Raw genomic sequence first — 12,188 nt, forward strand, 5'->3', positions numbered from 1 at the left:
CTCTCTCTCTCTCTCTCTCTCTCTCTCTCTCTCTCTCTCTCTCTCTCTCTCTCTCTCTCTCTCTGTCTCTCTCTCTCTCTCTCTCTCTCTCTCTCTCTCTCTCTCTCTCTCTCTCTCTCTCTCTCTCTACTCTCTCTCTCTCACTCTCTCTCTCTCTCCCTCTCTCTCTCTCTCCCTCTCTCTGTCTCTCTCTCTCTCTCTCTCTCTCTCTCTCTCTCTCTCTCTCTCTCTCTCCTCTCTCTCTCTCTCTCTCTCTGTCTCTCTCTCTCTCTCTCTCTCTCTCTCTCTCTCTCTCTCTCTCTCTCTCTCTCTCTCTCTCTCTCTCTCTCTCTCTCTCTCTCCCCCTCCCCCTCCCCCCCCTCCCCCCCCCGTGACAGCTGGCTACCCACCTGGATGAGAATGGAGATGCCGACGATGCCGTAAGCTTTGTCCAGCGCCTGGGAGAAGTTAGCGTAGAGCTGAGAGTTGTAGCCGAAGATCTGCAGCTGTTGGTAGGAAACAACTGTCTTATTCTCTCTCTCTTCCTTCCTTAATCTCCCTCCCACACTCGCTCTCCCACCCCTCCCTCTCCCTCCCACCCCTCCCTCTCCCTCCCTCGCTCCATACCTGGCTCCATACCTGCCGTGGCTGGAGGGAGTATTGAAGGGAAGGGATTTATCAGGAGAAAGCCCCAAACCATTACGACTATATAGCACTTGGAAGGGATCAGAATAAGGAGTTGGGATGGGACGGTGGGTAAGGAATGGTGCACAAGCACCTGGACGGTCGGGGATTGAACGCCGACCTGTATGAAAGGAGACCTTTGCTCTACCGTCCAGCCCAAGTCTCTCACCCATTCTTACTGTGTCTTGTACACTGTGTTCTATGTAGGCCTGGAGGAGGCCTGGTCGACGACTGGGCCGCGGGGACGCTAAGCCCCGGAAGCACCTCAAGGTAGGCTACTTCCCCAGATAATCCTGCTCCCCCCCCCCCCCGCCCTGCTCGGCCCCCCCCCGCCCTGCTCGGCCCCCCCCACGCCCTGCTCGGCCCCCCCCCCCCTGCCTTCCTCACGTGTGATGGATGTGTGTAAAATATTTACAACCACCAATTACATGTCAATAATCCGTTATGACTGCCACATCCCTCTTCTTCCCCACGTCCTCTCTCCCACAACACTCTCTCCCACACGTCCTCTCTCCCACACACGTCTTCCCCCCCCACGTCCTCTCTCCCACAACACTCTCTCCCACACGTCCTCTCTCCCACACACGTCTCCCCCCCCACGTCCTCTCTCCCACAACACTCTCTCCCACACGTCCTCTCTCCCACACACGTCTTCCCCCCCCCACGTCCTCTCTCCCACAACACTCTCTCCCACACGTCCTCTCTCCCACACACGTCCTCCCCCCCACGTCCTCTCTCCCACAACACTCTCCCACAACCCTCTCTCTCTCCCACACGTCCTCTCTCCCACAAACGTCCTCTCCCCCCACGTCCTCTCCCTCAAGGGATGGTCGTCCCTCTAATCGTTAACTCCTGAATTGCAAGTGTTGCAAGAGGGACGGTGCACCGCTGCCACCCACAGGTGATGCAAGCCGGCTTTTCGCCTTTGTCACCTTTTACATATGTATACATATATATGTATACAGTGTGGAGGATATGTATATATACATATATAATGTATATTATTTATGTATATATACATATCCGGACTACGAAGGAAGAATTAAGACAAGAATTTCCTTAAGTACTTTCATATTTAATAATACAGCTTCAGATGGATCCTTCTGAAGATGCATTATGAAATACGGAAGTACTTAAGGAAATTCCTGTATTAATCCTTTCTTTTTGGTCTGAGATTGTCACAGTGTTCTTCAGGTGTTTATTTTCGTAATTGAAAATATACATTGAAATATAAACATACATTTATATACATTGTAATATATGTATATAAATGTATGTTTTTGTGTTTTTCGGAATTTCGTCATGAATTGTTTCAGGGATGGCTTGCTCTTTGCCCCTTTGAAAAGTGATTTGCAAATGAATATTAATTCCGGGTTCAAAGGAGTTGTCTAAATTCATCTTTTACCTTTTATGTTTGTAGAGTTGTTGTGGTGAATGTATTTATACATGTACACACACATGTATATGTATGTTCATATGTATATACTCATGTATTTGTGTACATGTATGTATGCAAATATGTGTGCCTTTGATCTCTGTACATGTGTATGTGTGTACGTACCTATTGGTAGTCATCTATTTGTGGCTGCAAGACCAAGCTGTGGCTCTTAGACCCCGCCTCACCAGCCAGCGGGTGTCAAATGCAATGATTTACAACCTATTTACATATCTTATCTAACTCTAATATCATAACAGAAGCTGGTCTTCATAACCTTCTTCTGTTCCTTTGACTTTCTCACTATTACGTTAATATAAAAAACATATTTCTATGACTTACCTAAATCACAAGCTTCCATCAATCTTGTTATATTACTATCCATTGTGAAAATCTTTCCTCTTTTGTCAATTCCCAGAATTATTTTTACACGGCTCTATATATTTTTTTTAGCCCAGTTATATATATTTTTTTATTTTCTAGTGACGTTAGGTCTGGCTCTGTGTTCATTCATATCCTCTGTCTGACTGTTCAGGGACGAGCCTCGGTCCTAACCTTTGTACCTTTTCAACTTTCTTTGTGTTTTTTTTTTGAGGTGGGGCTCCACGATTGGCAGACGACAGCTAAACGACTTCGTATTTAGGTTCCTGAATGATGTTCTGATGTTTGCTGGTGTAGAGTATGCTGCTGATGTTATCGTATTTATATGAGCCTCCGGAGTTAGGCTTAGTGTTATATCCACTCCCAGGCTCGTTACAGTGAGGTAGTTTCCCAGGTACTTATTCCCATTATCATCACCTTACTCTTGCTGGCGTTGAAATCTAGTAGCCATTTCTCGGACCAGCTTTGCAGCGTGTCTAAGACATCTTGGAGTATCTTAAAACCTGTCTCTACTTTTCTCATTAATTTTGCATCATGTGTGTATTTATATTTACAATTTGTATATACTATTTGCACCTGCAGAATCTGTTGGCTCTTGGACTCCGCCTTTCTAAGCGTCTGTTGTCTCATGTACCGACTTTCATGTTATGTTTCTCTATCATATCTACTACATGTATGTCTCTCCTACAAACTCATCCCCACGATGCAGTCCGCAGAAACGGTCTAAATCCCATGTACCTACTTATTGCTAGGTGAACAGAGTGATCAGGTGAAAAAAGCTCTGCCTATATGTTTCTGTTTCGGCGTAGAATTTGATTCCGGGTCCGTGGACGGCGAATCCTGGACGCTGTCGGCTCTACCGCGAGACGTGTGTGTGTGTGTGTGTGTGTGTGTGTGTGTGTGTGTGTGTGTGTGTGTGTGTGTGGGTGTGTGTGTGTGTGTGTGTGTGTGTGTGTGTGTGTGTGAGCACCCCACACAGGGCTTGGGAGGCGTCATGCGTGTTCTGGCTCCTAACGGTTGCCTGTGTTTTGTAAGATAAAGGCAACAGTGCAATTTTTGTTTTTGTTTTTATTAAATTTTGTGTATGGAAGGATATTGCTACGCTACTTGTAGCGGGGACTAGAGTGCCACGCCCCCCACTCTCACACCAGTGCCACGCCCGGCACACACACACACACACACACACACACACACACACACACACACACACACACACACACACACACACACACACACACACGGGGTAACCGGAAATAGGGGGTGGGCGATGCTCACGTGTTTACTTACCAACTTACCCAACTGTGTTTTCAGGGGTTAAGCTTTCGCTATCTGCTGCCACCTTTTAATCTAAGATGAACTCGTGTACAGTTTCGTGGGACTGTTACGCTCAGTCACGACCGGGCCGCGGGGACGCTAAGCCCCGGAAGCACCTCAAGGTAACCTCAAGTCTGTCTACAGTTATAACTGTGGCCGACGTCTGCCTACACCACTACACTGCACTCTATGTATTCACCTTTCTGGCGCTGAACCAATTATTTCTAATGTTCCTGTAACTCATTTGTGAATTTAATTTATAGCTGTGTCCTCTTGTTGGAGTACCGCCCGTGCTGCATAGTCCGTCTTTGGCAGCGCTATCAATTTCCTTTTTAGAATTTCTATGTGTAATCATGTCTCCCTTCTATAATAGGTCTTGAATATATCTTTATTTCGAGCACTGGAGCAAACTCCACCGATGAAGCGTGGTTGATGTAGTCTTGGGTAGACATGGTTGATGTCATCAATCCCTGGCTGGGTCTTTCTGTTTGGTTTGTGCAAGGTTTCCTCTGTCTGTTGACACCTTGTGTGTGTGTCGTGTCTGTGGGGACGGGGAGGGGGAGGTCGAGTCTGTGAGGGATGGGAGTGGGGGGGGAGGTCGAGTCTGTGGAGGGTGGGGGTGGGGGAAGGTCGAGTCTGTGGGGTGTGGGGGTGGAGGGAGGTCGAGTCTGTGAGGGGTGGGGTTGGGGGAAGATCGAGTCTGTGGGGATGGTTGGGGTTAGTGGAGGCCGGTGGGGTTAGAGGAGGGTCGATAGGGGTCAGTAGGGCTCCGTGGGGATAGTCGTGGCCAGTGGGGGTGGATGGGGGTAGTGGGGGTGTGGGGGCGTCATTACACGTCAGAGGGGGTCCCCAACGCTGTCAAGAGCATAAATCATTACTCCGCCCCTCCTCTGCCCTCCCTCCGTGACATGACAAGTGGAGGGCTCACGGCGCCGCCAGGGGCAGTGAGGGGAGAGCTGGCAGGAAAGGGGGAGAGAGGGGACCGTCGACAAGGGGGCGGGAGGGGAGAGAGAAGAGGGGAGACAAGAGCGAGGGGAAAAATGAAAGCATACACAATGTATTGTGTTCAGTGATGGGAGAAGGCGACGATTGTGTAGATAAGTGAGAGAGAGAGAGAGTGAGAGTGAGAGAGAGTGAGAGAGAGAGTGAGAGAGAGTGAGAGAGAGAGAGAGAGCACCAAACAACCAAACTATCGCTGCAGGCCGGGATGTAATGAATCTCGACAGATATTTTTGCGTGGAAAATGACACACGCACAAATAAATAATTTAATGATTATTAATAATTTTAATTTAATGAATAAAAGAATGAGTATCACCGTAAATAAATATATTTGTACCAGCCTTCCTCCGCGACGTGCTAGGTGCGAGTTCTCGGAGCTGCTCCTCGGAGCTGCTTCTCAGGGCTGCTCCTCAGAGCTGCTCCTCGGAGCTGCTCCTCGGAGCTGCTCCTCAGAGCTGCTCCTCAGAGCTTCTTCTCAGGGCTGCTCCTCAGAGCTTCTTCTCAGGGCTGCTCCTCAGAGCTTCTTCTCAGGGCTGCTCCTCAGAGCTGCTTCTCAGGGCTGCTCCTCAGAGCTGCTTCTCAGAGCTGCTTCTCAGGGCTGCTCCTCAGAGCTTCTTCTCAGGGCTGCTCCTCAGAGCTGCTTCTCAGGGCTGCTCCTCGGAGCTGCTTCTCAGGGCTGCTCCTCAGAGCTTCTTCTCAGGGCTGCTCCTCAGAGCTTCTTCTCAGAGCTTCTTCTCAGGGCTGCTCCTCAGAGCTGCTTCTCAGGGCTGCTCCTCAGAGCTGCTTCTCAGAGCTGCTTCTCAGGGCTGCTCCTCAGAGCTTCTTCTCAGGGCTGCTCCTCAGAGCTTCTTCTCAGGGCTGCTCCTCAGAGCTGCTTCTCAGGGCTGCTCCTCAGAGCTGCTTCTCAGGGCTACTCCTCAGAGCTGCTCCTCAGAGCTGCTCCTCAGAGCTGCTCCTCAGAGCAGCTCCTCAGGGCTGCTCCTCGGAGCTGTTCCTCGGAGCTGCTCCTCAGGGCTGCTCCTCAGAGCTGCTCCTCAGAGCTGCTCCTCAGGGCTGCTCCTCGGAGCTGCTCCTCAGAGCTGCTCCTCAGAGCTGCTTCTCAGGGCTGCTCCTCAGGGCTGCTCCTCAGGGCTGCTCCTCAGAGCTGCTCCTCAGAGCTGCTCCTCGGAGCTGCTCCTCTGGGCTGCTCCTCTGGGCTGCTCCTCTGGGCTGCTCCTCTGGGCTGCTCCTCGGAGCTGCTCCTCGGAGCTGCTCCTCGGAGCCAGGGACAAGGTTGATATCTGACTTTCTTGAAAAGTATGTGTACTGTGCTTCCTGTAGTGTTAGGGTGTAAGGTCTTGGTGAATACTGAAACACTACTGACAAACTGTGTGCCTGCGCGCACGCGAGGGTCGTGAGCCTGTTCACCTCTCTGTACTTGCCTGGCTGTGTTCACCTAGCTGTGCTCAGCTAGTTGTAGTCGCCTAGATATAGTCACTTAAAGTGTACTCACCTAGCTGGTCTCACCTATATGTGAGACCAGTTAGTTGAGTACATTCTTTCCCATAAAACACTGCCCTTCCTTATTCCCCTGCCCTTCTTGCCCAGCCTGCCCTCCTTGCCTACCCCAAGCACCCCTCTCCCTTCCTTACCCATCCCAAGCACCCTGCCCACCCCGAGCACCCTGCCCACCCCGAGCACCCTGCCCACCCTGCCCACCCCGAGCACCCTGTCCACCCTGCCCACCCTAAGGACCCACCTCAGCGGGGAAGGCTCTGCCGTTGATGGTGTGCTCGGAGCCCAAGAGGTCGACAATGCCGTAGCGGAGATGTGCCTCTGTGAGCTGGTAGCGGTAGGAGAGGGGTCCTCCGGTCACGTTGATGGGGGTCTTGCCCCCGTCCAGGGTCAGCACCACGCTGTGACCTGTGTTCTCCAGGCTCCCTGACACCTGTGGGGGGCAGAGCAAAGGGTCAGTGGGGGAGGGGTCCGCTCCTACACTCCTGCGGGGGTTGGGGGTCCAGGTCTGATGTAGTGGGTGGTGGGGGTGAGTGCAGTACTCATCTAAGGTACTCTTAAGCATATTTTTCTAATAATTATATAATTACAGTCACCAAAATCAATTACAACAAAGATACCTTTCAATCACCAGCATAACAAGTACAATCTATTGTCAACAAGAAGACAACAAGGACAGTCAATCTACAGTCAGCACCAACAAGAGCGCAACAAAAACACATAATGGCAACCATAACAAGGACACTGACCCTGTGTTTGTCAACATGGAGGAGGCGGAGGTTGGGGTCGTAGAGGAGGCGAGCCGGGTCTATATCTATAGGGCTCTGGCGCCGCCCCTTGCTGCACAGGCTCCAGTCTGGGTTGATCAGGCCCCAGAAGTCCGGCCCTGGGGGAGGAAGAGCGGGGGTGTTAGTAGGGCCTCACTCCTAGGAGTGGCTGCGTGGGGCCTCACTCTTAGGAGTGGCTGTGTGGGGCCTCACTCTTAGGAGTGGTCGTGCAATGTGCTGCTGCTTATTGTCACGTGTGCAGACCTGGCTCTCAGGTGTGCGGGTATTGTCCGTGTGTGTGTGTTGGCTGGCTTGATGAGTGTGTTGGAAATCATGTTGACACACATATGAAGATATACAAGATAGAATTTAATACAAATATCCCACACACGCATACTCATTATATACAAATATATCTTCAACCTTCTCAAACAACTTTGTCATAAAATAGAATACCAAAAAAATTCGCCTTCGGAGCTTTTTTTGTCGAGTTGAAAATTAACATTTATATAGAAGTTGTATAATTCCTCGCTTGTCTCAGTCTTATCTTATCTCACATAGCCTCATTTTACCTCACATAGCCTCATCTTACCTTACCTAACTTACTTAAAATGTATAAGTTGCCCTGAATAACTAGCTAGGCTTGTGAGCCGGACTTGTATGTCGCTATATGACAAACAACGAAACTTGATAAGGAAACTTGAGATAATTCGATAAAAAGGATACAGGAGTAACTCAATACAGAACAACATAAGAATATAAGAACGAATGGAAACACAGATGGTGTGTTGGCTCGTATGGGACAGGTATTTATATCCACCCCAAACTCACTCATGGGTCTAACCTACGCTTGAAACAACCCGGTGATCCCACGTCTGTTATGTTACCCGATAATTTGTTGCACAAATCAACAAACCTGACCTTTCCAAACCAGTATTTACCCAAGTCTTTCCTGTATCTAAACTTATCCAATTTATATCTATTGTCTCGACTTTCAATTTGTTATTTATATAATGTATTAAAATATATAAATATTGCAGAGAGGAAATCATATCATATTCCGGCAACTGTTACCAGAGTTAAATAATTTGTGACAAAATAACGCTAAACAATTATTCAGAACATGTGGCACATTTAACTAAGCTGGAACACACAGGTGTAGGATGGTGTTCAGACCTACAACCATTTTAATACAACACACAGCTGTATCACGATGCTCGCACCTGTAGAAACATAACAGGTCGTAGAACAATACCAGTATACGCAAGAAAGTACTTTCGTGAATTATAAACTGTGATAAATGGCTAGAGGCACTTGGAATGGCTATAGATGCACTTAGAATGGCTAAATGCACCTGGAATGGCCATATATGCACTTAGAATGGCTAAATGCACCTAGAATGGCTATAGATGCACTTAGAATGGCTAAATGCACCTGGAATGGCCATATATGCACTTAGAATGGCTAAATGCACCTAGAATGGCTATAGATGCACTTAGAATGGCTAAATGCACCTAGAATGGCTATAGATGCACTTAGAATGGCTAAATGCACCTAGAATGCCTATAGATGCACTTAGAATGGCTAAATGCACCTAGAATGGCTATAGATGCACTTAGAATGGCTAAATGCACATGGAATGGCCATATATGCACTTAGAATGGCTAAATGCACCTAGAATGGCTATAGATGCACTTAGAATGGCTAAATGCACCTGGAATGGCTATAGATGCACTTAGAATGGCTAGAGAGGCTCAAAATACCTACAAGAGGGTCACCAACAGCGGTGTTCAGAACACAACACTACACCAACACCAACAAGCAGGTGGATTGAGGGAGCGCATGGCCCCAGAGAGAGGTGTGGGGGGAAGGGGACGCGTGGAGTCAACTACTCAATACTTCAGACATATTTATAATAAATTATGTGAAGGAGACGGGATACCTCGGCCACACCTACTCCTGTCACAACACATTGGCGAGCACACGTACGCACTCACATGCACACACACATGTAGTGGTTGACAAATGGAATGCATTAGGGGGTGATGTGGTGGAGGCTGACTCCATACACAGTTTCAAGTGTAGATATGACAGAGCCCGATAGGCTCAGGAATCTGTACACCTGTTGATTGACGGTTGAGAGGCGGGACCAAAGAGCCAGAGCTCAACCCCCGCAAACACAACTAGGTGAGTACAACTAGGTGAGTACACACACACACACACACACACACACACACACACACACACACACACACACACACACACACACACACACACACACACACACACACATACGCACACACATGCACACACACGCACACAGTCACACAGTCTACACAGTCTACACAGTCACACAGTCACACTGGTGGATAGCGCGCAGGACTCGTAATTCTGTGGCGCGGGTTCGATTCCCGCACGAGTCAGAAACAAATGGGCAAAGTTTCTTTCACCCTAAGTGCCCCTGTTACCTAGCAGTAAATAGGTACCTGGGAGTTAGTCAGCTGTCACGGGCTGCTTCCTGGGGTGTGTGTGTGTGTGTGGTGTGGGAAAAAAAAAGTAGTTAGTAAACAGTTGATTGACAGTTGAGAGGCGGGCCGAAAGAGCAAAGCTCAACCCCCGCAAAAACACAACTAGTAAACACAACTAGTAAACACACACGCACACAGTCACACACGCACAGTCACACACGCACACAGTCACACACGCACACAGTCACACACGCACACAATCACACACGCACACAATCACACACGCACACAATCACACACACACACAGTCACACGCACACACAGTCACACGCACACACAGTCACACACGCACACACAGTCACACACGCACACACAGTCACACACACACACACAGTCACACACACACACACAGTCACACACACACACACACACACACACACACACACACACACACACCCACACACACACACACACACACACACACACACACACACACACACACACACACACACAGTCACACACACACACACAGTCACACACGCACACAGTCTCACACGCACACAGTCACACACGCACACAGTCACACACACACACGCACACAAGGGGACACAGGTGGAGACTGAGTACCCACATGAGCCACAGGGACGTTAGAAGGAACTTTTTCAGAGTCAGAGTAGTTAACGGATGGAATGCATTAGGCAGTGATGTGGTGGAGGCTGACTCCATACACAGTTTCAAATGTAGATATGATAGAGCCCAGTAGGCTCAGAAATCTGTACACCAGTTGATTGACAGTTGAGAGGCGGGACCAAAGAGCCAGAGCTCAACCCCCACAAGCACAACTAGGTGAGTACAAGCAGTGAGGTGTGCGTACGGGCCCATAAAAAGTCAGGGGTCGGGAGCTGTAGCTCTCTACGGGCTCACCATAGCCCGTGCTACTTGGAACTTGTTCAGAGTTGCTGGATCTATAACAACAACAACAGCTGTAGCTGAATCACAAGCACGGTTATACTAGTACAAACAAACTATTGCTCCCAAGCTGAGCCCTACACGAGGACCGCCAAACACTCAACAAACAACAGGTGTTTGCAATAGAGCTCATTCATAAAAACAAACAGTTGGATACGATATATGGCAGCCTCCGTGTGTAATGTCCGTTTAAAGTGAATTAATGACATCCACCATTAATAAATATACACATACATATTCATTAATCTATAAGGGAATGGAACTATCACGAGAAAGCGCCAAGCCATTATGACCTAGTAGCACTTGGAAAGGGTCAGGTTAATAATTTGGGATGGGACGTTTAAATGGTGCCCAACCACTTGTACGGTCGGGGATTGAACGCCGACCTGCATGAAGTGAGAACGTCGCTTTACCGTCCAATCTATTTATTAGTGAAATATCTCTCTGATGTCGAAGGACAATTGTTCCCAGTAATTGTTGTTGGGTACATGCCCAACATGAGCGGGTCGAGACTGACATCAAAGAAAAGAATGCCACGTAACACTGTGACAAACGTACCCCCATGATGCCATTATTACTCCACACTGAATTATTATTATTTCTGCCGTATCGTAAAACTTTACGCGCTGATTACGTAAAATGTTTCCAAATAATTCTAGCTCTCATATTTTGGGTTCATGGTGCCATCAACTGTGCGTTCAATGCTGGGTTGACCCCTTCGTTGAGCACATTCCACCCGCCACGACTGGCAGTGGGGAAGAGAGAGGTGAGGAGGAGGAGAAAGGTAGAGAAAGATTGGAAGATAGGAGGGATAGAGAGAGAGAGAGAGAGAGAGAGAGAGAGAGAGAGATGAGAGAGAGAGAGAGAGAGAGAGAGAGAGAGAGGCATATATAGTAGATATAATACAGGATAAATAGATTGGGAGTCGGTACATTAGTCAAATGACGGTTAGGAAGGCGGGGTCCAATAGCTAACAGCTAGATCCTGCAGATGCAAATAGTAAACACACACACGTGACACTAATGAACAAATCCATTTGTGTCACGGGACACTAGGTGTGTTCATTTCAAATCAGCCACGTGTGTGTCAACTTACCAACTCACACAGTCACAAGATGTACCAACATATCCAACACCAACCCTTTTTCGCACTTACTTATAGTCAATATCTTGCTTATGAATAAGTGCATATGTGGCATACTAATTTATTGTGAATATTTGAGTTTACCTTGAAAAGCTGAATAGAAAATCACAACCTAACCTTCTTAGTATGTTAAGATAATACAATTAGTACTGAACCTATACCTATATTGATATTACAGTTTTATAAAAATAATAAAACAAAACTAAAATATTTAAATAAATTGAAAAGTAACTCAGGATATTGTCAAATTTTGTATAAAATCTCTATTGTTTAATAAAACTGAGAGGAAAAGTTAGTGCCTTGAAAAAAAATATGGCTTGGAGTTTGTCACATATATACTTATTTGTAAGCGAAATAGTGACTATAACCAATAAGTCATATGTGTGCTGTCTTGTGCAAGAGCGGGTTGCCAACACTGCACATAACGTCACAACCTGCCTCGAAATTGTTAGTAATTAATGTATGGACCTGTTAACTGGTGGGGGGGGGGGCGGTGTTCGGTGAGGGGTGGTGGGAACAGGGGCGATATGTTTCGAACAGGTTATGGAGCGCC

At 47.9% G+C, this 12,188-nt stretch overlaps 1 protein-coding gene across 1 annotated transcript in view; it reads right to left on the reverse strand.

Moving 5' to 3' along the window:
* LOC123751235 (uncharacterized) overlaps positions 1-12,188 on the reverse strand; it is a 114,827-nt gene that overhangs the window by 12,802 nt on the left and 89,837 nt on the right. The window contains exons 4-7 of the mRNA XM_069311488.1: positions 8,331-8,409; positions 7,038-7,174; positions 6,533-6,721; positions 390-485 (exon numbers count right to left, since the gene is read on the reverse strand). Of these exons, the coding sequence (XP_069167589.1) occupies positions 390-485; positions 6,533-6,721; positions 7,038-7,174; positions 8,331-8,409 (501 nt within the window). The remainder of the gene's footprint in view (positions 1-389; positions 486-6,532; positions 6,722-7,037; positions 7,175-8,330; positions 8,410-12,188) is intronic.

The sequence above is a fragment of the Procambarus clarkii genome, chromosome 6 (genome assembly GCF_040958095.1).
Source record: "Procambarus clarkii isolate CNS0578487 chromosome 6, FALCON_Pclarkii_2.0, whole genome shotgun sequence".
Classification (NCBI taxonomy): domain Eukaryota; kingdom Metazoa; phylum Arthropoda; class Malacostraca; order Decapoda; family Cambaridae; genus Procambarus; species Procambarus clarkii.